Source organism: Brugia malayi, assembly GCF_000002995.4.
Source record: "Brugia malayi strain FR3 genome assembly, contig: Bm_v4_Chr2_contig_001, whole genome shotgun sequence".
In the NCBI taxonomy this organism is placed as follows: Eukaryota; Metazoa; Nematoda; class Chromadorea; order Rhabditida; family Onchocercidae; genus Brugia; species Brugia malayi.
Genome location: NW_025062476.1, coordinates 13,441,378 through 13,450,124, shown reverse-complemented (window position 1 = coordinate 13,450,124; position 8,747 = coordinate 13,441,378). Strand labels below are relative to the sequence as shown.

The 8,747-nt window shown below is 24.5% G+C and overlaps 2 protein-coding genes across 2 annotated transcripts; both read left to right on the top strand.

The window, feature by feature from the left end:
- Window positions 1-1,278: 1,278 nt before the first annotated feature.
- Window positions 1,279-4,071, top strand: Bma-algn-2 (alpha-1,3-mannosyltransferase, putative; the record flags this gene model as incomplete). The annotated part of the gene is made up of 6 exons (XM_043079450.1): window positions 1,279-1,435; window positions 2,135-2,271; window positions 2,515-2,667; window positions 3,040-3,289; window positions 3,422-3,592; window positions 3,719-4,071. 6 exons carry the CDS (start codon window positions 1,279-1,281, stop codon window positions 4,069-4,071), a joined length of 1,221 nt encoding a protein of 406 aa, XP_042935384.1.
- Window positions 4,072-7,066: 2,995 nt separating this feature from the next.
- Window positions 7,067-8,405, top strand: Bma-prdx-2 (Uncharacterized protein; the record flags this gene model as incomplete). Its single annotated transcript, XM_043079449.1, has 4 exons — window positions 7,067-7,212; window positions 7,433-7,672; window positions 7,916-8,045; window positions 8,322-8,405. The coding sequence occupies 4 exons, from the start codon at window positions 7,067-7,069 to the stop codon at window positions 8,403-8,405; spliced, it is 600 nt and encodes a 199-aa protein (XP_042935383.1).
- Window positions 8,406-8,747: the final 342 nt, after the last annotated feature.

The following is an 8,747-nucleotide window of genomic DNA, read 5'->3' as shown; positions in this document are numbered from 1 at the left end:
ATATCTGAAAACACAGATGTGATTATTACTTAGAATATGTAAACATAACAACAACTTTTCTACGATCAAATGAATTTAACACAATATTCACATGACTTCTCTCTCTTTCTCTGTTTTTTCTTATCTTGGAATCTAATAGAAGTTAACTGAACAGAAATGATAGAAATATATTAATTTAAGAGCTAACAGTGCAGATTTTCATCAACATAATATTACATATATAAATCGACCGCTAGAATAAACTTAAATATATATCTAATAAATATGCAAACATTTCATTATTTTTAATCCTATTTTTATTTAAATCTGAAAGAAATCTAACATTTAAAAATTTTTCATCAATTTTAAAATCTTTCTTAATTTTCTTTTCTTTTTTTCTCTCTCACTTTAAGCTTTTAATTTTTTCCTTAATTCATTTTTTTTTTTTCTTTTCACTATCCATTTTATTTTACCAAAGATTTTTATCCTTTTTCTTAATATGAAATATGAAAATTTACCAACGAGAATTATAAACATATGCCAAAAACTAATTTTACTTACTCTAAAACAATAACACATTACCTAACTTACTTATTTCACGTTACACGTTATTACGGCAAATTGTGAGGTTCAATTTGCCAGAGTACATTTCGCATCAAAGTAGGATGTTCCGATTTTTTTGTTTTTCTCTTACGTTTCGTGTTACTTACGTCACTTACGATGGTATCGTTCATTTCTAAAATTAGGAAAATAACAGAAAGATTTTTATGCTATATATGAATGGTTGAATATGACAATGCTTTTGTGTTACGAAAAATATGAGAAAAATTTCACGTCTCTTACACGTTTCATCGTCCTTTCCGTATGCCTGTCTCGTATTCTCCTCATTTCCAGAATGATTTCCTAACAAGTATACGTGTTGTGCATGTATGTAATGTGTGTGTGTCTGTGTGTGTGTCTGTGTGTCATGTATGTATGTATGTGTGTGTGTGTGTGTCTATATGTGATTATTATTATTTATTATTATTAGTTATTATATTATCATTTATTATTATTAGTTATTAGAGTATTATTATTATTAGTTATTATTATATATTACTTATTATTGTTATTATTTATTATTACTAGTTACTATATTAATATTTATTATTATTATTTATTGTTGTTGTTATTATTATTTGTTATTATTAATTGTTATTGATTATTGTTACTAGTAAATTATTTATTACTATTATTATTATAAAAATGTTATTGATTATTGTTACTAGTAATTACGAGTAATGGTATTATCAATTTAGTATGTTTATAACGATAATTCATCCGGATTTGGGTATCGGAGGAGCGGAAAGATTGGTTGTGGATGCAGCGATTGCAATGAAGCAAAATGGTCATCGAGTACAATTTGTGACAAATCATTTCAATCCGAAGCATTCATTTCTGGAAACCAAAGAATTTGGTTAAATTTTAATTAATTTTAATTTTACATTACTTATTATAATTAATGATGAGTTATTTAATATAATTAATGATTGCTTAACTTGTTACTGTTGAATAAATTATTGATATAAATTATTAATAACTAAAAGTCTTGCAAGCAGCAACAAATTTTTAGTAAAAAAATTTTAATTCATTAGAATTTTTCATGCATAATTTATGAAGAGATAATTTTAATAACTCATTGAAACAATATGAGATTATTATTATCAGCATAATATTAGTAGATGGAAGAAGTAGAATAAATCAAATGTTTTGAACTCCACAACTTTTTATTATTGATTATTGCTACTAGTAATAGTAACAACAACGACAAAAAAAAAGAAACATTTTATTATTTCTACGAAGGTTTTTTTTTTTTTTTAATTCATTGATGTGCTAAGAAAGATTTCCTTTTTTAGTTCTCAAAAAAAAAAAAAAAAAGTTGCAAAAAAAGAAATCATTCGACTATTATCTAGTAAAGTGAAATGAGAAAATGTTATTGAATCCGATTGCATTATTGCAACGAAGTGTTTTCTTTTTATTTATTAATGTACCGAAAAAGATTTTCTTTCATGGATTACAAAAAATAAAAATTGCATGAACATTGAGACTAAAAATAAATTGGTCAGTTTTTATTCACATCCAAAAAATCACTAATTTTTGCATGGATTAATTTCAGGTATCAAAGTTGTTGATGTATTTCCACGATCAATTTTTGGATTTGGACATGCTTTATGTGCTTATATTAGGATGTGTATTGCCGCTCTATATATTTGCATATTTTTAAAAAGAACAGAACTTGTCTTTTCTGATTCTGTGAGAATTTTTTCTTTTTTGATTTAGCAAAATATTAAGCTTACTATCATCATATTTTAGAAGAATACAATTGGATCTATTTTTTTTTTTTTTAATCTTATCTTGTTTTGTAATCTTATTATGCTGTAGCAACTTTTCATAATGTTCTTTGTCATTTTATTTGAAATGTTTTTATTTGCTAATTGTGTTTTAATGTTGAAATTTATGATTTCAATATACTAAGTAATTTATAATATTTTCCAGATCTCTTCATGTTTGTTGATTTTTCGGATATTTCGATTACTTGGTTTATTCAATGCACCGGTTATTTTCTATTGTCATTTTCCCGATCAACTATTAACAACGAGGGAAAGTATGATGAAGAAATTCTACCGTGTTTTTGTTGATTGGTTTGAAGTAAGCTTACCTATGATCATATTTGAGAAGAATAAAATTCTGATAAATGCATCTACTAGTGGAGTTTATTTGCTTACTATCAATTTTTAGTTTCTTTTTTTTAAAAAAAAAAAAAAAAAAGATAATGACTGCAAAATATTGGTCCGACGATATATTATCAACCAAATCCTTTCTTTTCTTGCTGTTTGATTCATAGTCTGTAGTGAGGCACAAAGTTTTCATTCGAAATATCCAGCACATTGTATGAAATACATATTTTGCATATTTTAACTATAAAGTAAATAACTTTTCCATTCCAATTCTCATAGTTTGAAAAGTGGGGAATTTGAAATTTAACTTTCCAGCCACTCACATTTTTCATATAATTTTTAGACGTGGACAACAGCAATGGCAGATTTAATTTGTGTGAATAGTGAATTCACAAGAAAAACTGTGAGTGAAACATTTCCATGCATTCATGCTCAAAGTATTCGTGTCCTTTATCCGACACTGAATACCAAATTTTTTGATAGCGATGAAATAACTGAATTAAATGAAATTCCAAATAAAGCACGGCATATTTTCGTATCAATCAATCGGTATGAAAGGAAAAAGAATATTGGCCTTGCATTGGAAGCCTTTAGTTTGTTTTTCAAATTTTTCTTTCTCCAATATTTATAAAGATATGCTTTATGTTACAGAAGAATTAATTAGAGTATACAAAATTCATCGAACTCAATAATTCATCGAAACTTAGTAACTCAATCAATTTTAGGTTTACTTCGAGAAAAAATTCCAGAAGATGATTATCAAGATTGTTTTCTTGTAATTGCTGGTGGTTATGATACTATGAATGATGAAAACATTGCACATTTTGTTGAATTGCAAAAAAATGCAATTGCATTAGGCTTATCCAAAGAGCAGTATATATTTCTAAAATCACCAAGTATGTTTTTAGTTATTTATTCACTTTTTTTTTTTGCGAGAATATGAAATTCGAATATTCTATTATTTATTACACTAGAAATTTGATATTATAAATCATAGTTATTCAAAAAATTCACTACTATAGCTGACATGGAGAAACTGGAGTTATTGAGGCGTGCAACAGCAGTACTATATACACCAACCAATGAACATTTTGGTATTGTACCAGTGGAAGCAATGTATATGAAATGTTGTGTAATTGCATCAAATAGTGGTGGACCATGTGAAACTATTATTAATGATGAAACAGGATTTTTGGTAATGGAAAATGCAAATTCATTTGCAGAAAAGATGGCAATTCTTATCAAAGATGAACATAAAGCAATAGCTATGGGTAATGCTGGTCGTAAAAGAGTTGAGAGTGTTTTTGCGATGGATAATTTTGTTGTACAATTAGAAAGTTTGATACGTGAAGTTGTATCTGATGTTTATAAATAGGGTGCGATGGATAATTTTGTTGTAGGACTGGAAAGTTTGACACGTCAAGTTGTATCTGATATTTATAACTAGCGTATGATGGATAATTTAACGTAAAAAAAGAAATGTCATCATGTTTGATAGAATTAGTAAGATCAAAAAAAAAGAAAGAAAGAAGAAAAGAATAATCTAAAAATAAACAAAAATATATAATTTAATTGTTTAATTTATTTGTAACTGTTAAAGATTATTTGTTGGATGAGGTGTCTTTTTTTTTTTTTTTTTGTTCATTTACGGTGAAATTGTACTTCTTAACGAATGTATGTTTTTTACATTTTTACATTAAACACCAAAAATTAGTGGCATTTTAAAATAAAACAAGAAATAGAAAGAGTGAGAGAGAGAGAGAGAGAGAGAGAGAAGAAGAAGAAGAGTAAGAAGTTTACAATTTTCGTTTTTTAAAATCATTGCCTTTTTTTTTCTGTGTTCCTTTTCGATAAAAATAATTGTCATTTATATTGTGAAATTATTGCCCCCTCCTTATGTGTAATTTAGCTCTTTTTCCCCTTTTTTCTTCTTTATTATTCTTTTAAATTTACTTTTATTCTTTCTATGAAAACTTTTTTGTTAAAAATTTTTGTTTGCTTTCATTTCTTTTTCATTTTCATCTTTTTTTTTAACTTTTTTTTTTGTTAATTAAAATGAATAAATGTTAGATGGTAGAAATGTAATAGTGCGTAACAAACATATAAAAAGCAATCATTTCTACCAAATTATTCATACATTTCATATGTTTTAAGTTAGTTATACTGATTAATGTTTATGTTGGCAATTCTTTTCTTTTTGTACGTTCTATTTATTTTCATTTAAAAAATTTTTTTTCTCTTCGATTAAAATATCACTGTATTATATTAAATTAATAATTATATAAGTGTATTACACGTATGCATTCATTTTTTATATGAAATATTACAAAAATAATTGAAAAAATTAATAAAAAATTAAAAGTTGATATATTTTAAATGTATTACAGATATTTTACTTTTTATTGAACGTACAATAATTTCACTTCTTATTTACGTACATATTTTACGTTCTTGTTACGTATTTGTAAACGTCTAACACTGATGATATATACCTAATTCACGCATTAGACGTAACAAGTGTTATAAATTCAGGAAGTTTTTTTATTGATTTTTTTCTAGATTTATTCTTATATTTTAGACATTTACAATTAGAATAGTTAATATTTATTTGATATTACTTTTTTTTTTTTTTTTTTTCAGGAAATTTATTCATTTTATTTGGCATTAGTATTATTTCAAGCAAATTCTCGTTTTATTTGAAATATTATTTCATGAGATTTTTTTTATTTGAAATTTTATTTGAGATACTGTTATTTCATAAAATATTTCATTTTATTTGAGATATTATTATTTCATGAAAATTTTTCATTTTATTTGGGATATTAAAATTATTATCATTGTTATTTCGACCTATTTAATTTTATTATTTTATTTTGGAGATATTTAATTAACAATTATATCATTACTTTTTCATTCTACTTTGAAACAGAAATTAAAAAAAAAAAGAAAAAGAAAGTCAACTATTCATATTATTAAGTTAATTTTTGTTCCTGAAATTTCTAATTTAACTTTGTCTTTCTTTCTTCTTTTTTTTCTTTTTTTTTTTTTTTTTTGTTTTCATTAAATTTTAGAAATATCTGAAATTTTATAATCATTTAATTATTCCTATAGGAAAAGAAAAAAAAAATCCAATAAACAGTATTATTTATTTCACTCTCAAATCTATTAATTGTAATTAGCTATAAAATGTGCATAATAATATGATACATTTATAAATTAGCCATCTGCGCTAATCAAAAATATTATACAGATACTTTTACAATTATTCAATTCTAAAATTTAATTTAATTTTACTTTTTCTTGTAAAATATACTTGTTGTATCCTTAGTGATAATTGAGATACAATTTTATATTACATTTTAACTCTTTTATGATATTTTTACCTGTGATATTTCTCCCTTTCTCTGTCCCTCTCCCTCCCTCTCTCTCTCTCTCTCTCCCTCACTTATTGTTTAAAATTGTAGAAATAAAAGGAAATAGTGGTGTCATCATTGTTAAAGATTACATTGCATTTTCTCATTTTTCTTCTTTCTCTTTCTCTTCTACCTTTCTCTCTCCCTCTCCCTCTCTGTTTCCTTCTCTCTCTCTCTCTCTCTCTTTGTTTGTACCCTTTATGTAGCATTTGCATCGATTTATACATATGTCACATTTGCCAGCTACCTAACAACAAAAATTTAACGATAATCAATGACACATTTAAAAATTGGCTTTAATTCAAAATTTAATCAATGCTACGTCATTTTAATTAAATTAATTTTTCTTTTTTTTTTCTTTTATAATATTTAGATATTAATTTTTCTTTTTATAATATTTAGATAATATTTAGGATAATTTTTTTTTTTCTTTGATTTTATTTTTCTCATTGTTTTAATATATTATATTTTTGTTTATTTTCACATTTTCACATGTGATAGATAAATTTTATATCATTCTGATAGTTCTCAATAAATTCATTTAGTTTTTTTTTTCTCTTTTTTTTTTTTCTCATAATATTTAGCGCAATTATCATTTTTCATTTTAAATGATATATATTGGCAATCATAATGAGATATTTTTTAAACAAATAATTGATGTCTTTTTTTTTTTTCCTGTTAGAATGTATTAATTTGTGTGTAGAATTAATTGTTTTGATTATAAAATTTATTTGATAAAATTTTATTTTAATAAATGAGATAAAAAATTGATAGTGAAAAGATGATTGGAATGTTATAGTGCCTATGAAATATTAAATAGTATTAATTAATTTCTCCCTTTCTTAATGATACTAATTGTTTTCATACTTCGATTTGATATTTTGTTTACATAAATGTTATATATCAATGGGATCGATGTATTATTTGTATAAATTAATGTCGCAGGAAGAAAAGAAAATGACACTTGCTGGAAGTAAAGCATTTATTGGTCAACCAGCACCTAATTTTAAAACAACAGCTGTTGTGAACGGTGATTTCAAGGAAATTTCACTTGGTCAATTTAAGGGAAAATATGTTGTTCTCTTCTTTTATCCTCTTGATTTGTATGTTTTACCTTTTTTTTTTCTAGCAAAAATATTTTTTTTTTCAATTAAAAGAAATATCATTTTCAAATATATTAATCATTGTCTATTTTTTTCTATTTTTCTAAAACTTTTTTTTTTTTAGTGTTATTTACAGAAATAAACGGAAAAAGAAAAAATGTGTTTCTTTTTTTTTTGTTATATATTTGTTAAATATTTATCATTATATTCTTTTTTTTAGCACTTTTGTTTGTCCAACGGAAATAATTGCATTTTCTGATCGTATTGCGGAATTTAAACAATTAGATGTAGCTGTTATGGCATGTTCAACAGATTCACACTTTTCACATCTTGCATGGGTAAATACTGATCGAAAAATGGGTGGACTTGGTCAAATGAATATACCAATTTTGGCTGATACAAATCATGTAATAAGTCGAGCATATGGTGTACTTAAAGAGGATGATGGAATTGCTTATCGGTATGTGTTAGAAATATTATTAATATTATATCATTTGATATATTTGAAAAGATTAGATTATTGTAAGTAGTTAATTATTTGTATAAGTTTAATCAAATGCATAATTTATTATGAGCCAGTGTATTCTTCAATTTATTCTTTTATTCTAAAAGCTTAATTATTATTGTTTATTTGAAATGATTGAATAGCATCTGAAAATTAGATCATCTTTATATAATGTTAACTAAGTTTAGCATATTTCAGTGGATTATTCATTATTGATCCAAAAGGAATTTTGCGGCAAATCACAATTAACGATCTTCCAGTAGGTCGTTCTGTAGACGAAACTTTACGTTTAATTCAAGCTTTTCAGTTTGTTGACAAGCATGGTGAAGTAAGTTTTCTCTTGTTAAAAGAAAAAAACAAAAAATGTCGCATCATTTCAGTTACACAGAAAGAATGGAGAAATTTTGAAATAGCAGTGCTTTTGATGATAACTAAATAGTCTGTAACTTTAATTGGACAGCTGTATTAATTGTTTTACATGAGTTATCTTATAAATATATATATATATATATAAGAATTGATATTATTAATCTATATTTGTTAATTTCATGCATAAATTAGCATTGAAACAATTTACACATATTTTATTGGAAATGATTTTAAGGTATGTCCTGCTAATTGGCATCCAGGATCTGAAACGATTAAGCCTGGTGTGAAAGAAAGTAAAGCATATTTTGAGAAACATTAAAAACAAAAAATGGTTGTACGACATGGAATTACTCAGTGGATTTTTTTGATTAAATATATGCTGAAGTAATATTAACAAAAAAAAAAAAAAAAAAAATACTCAAATATTAATTAAACTTTATCATACATAGATATGTTCAAGTAATATTAGCAAAAACATACTCATTTTTTAATTATATTCAATCATACTTTTTTTAGTTTTTACAGAAATTTTACATCGATATTTACATCTTTTGTTGTTGATACTCTCTCTTTTTTTTTTATTCTTTCTCTCTTACACATACATACATTTATTTTTTTATTGAATAAAGTTTTGATATCGATCTCTGTTTCTTACATGACA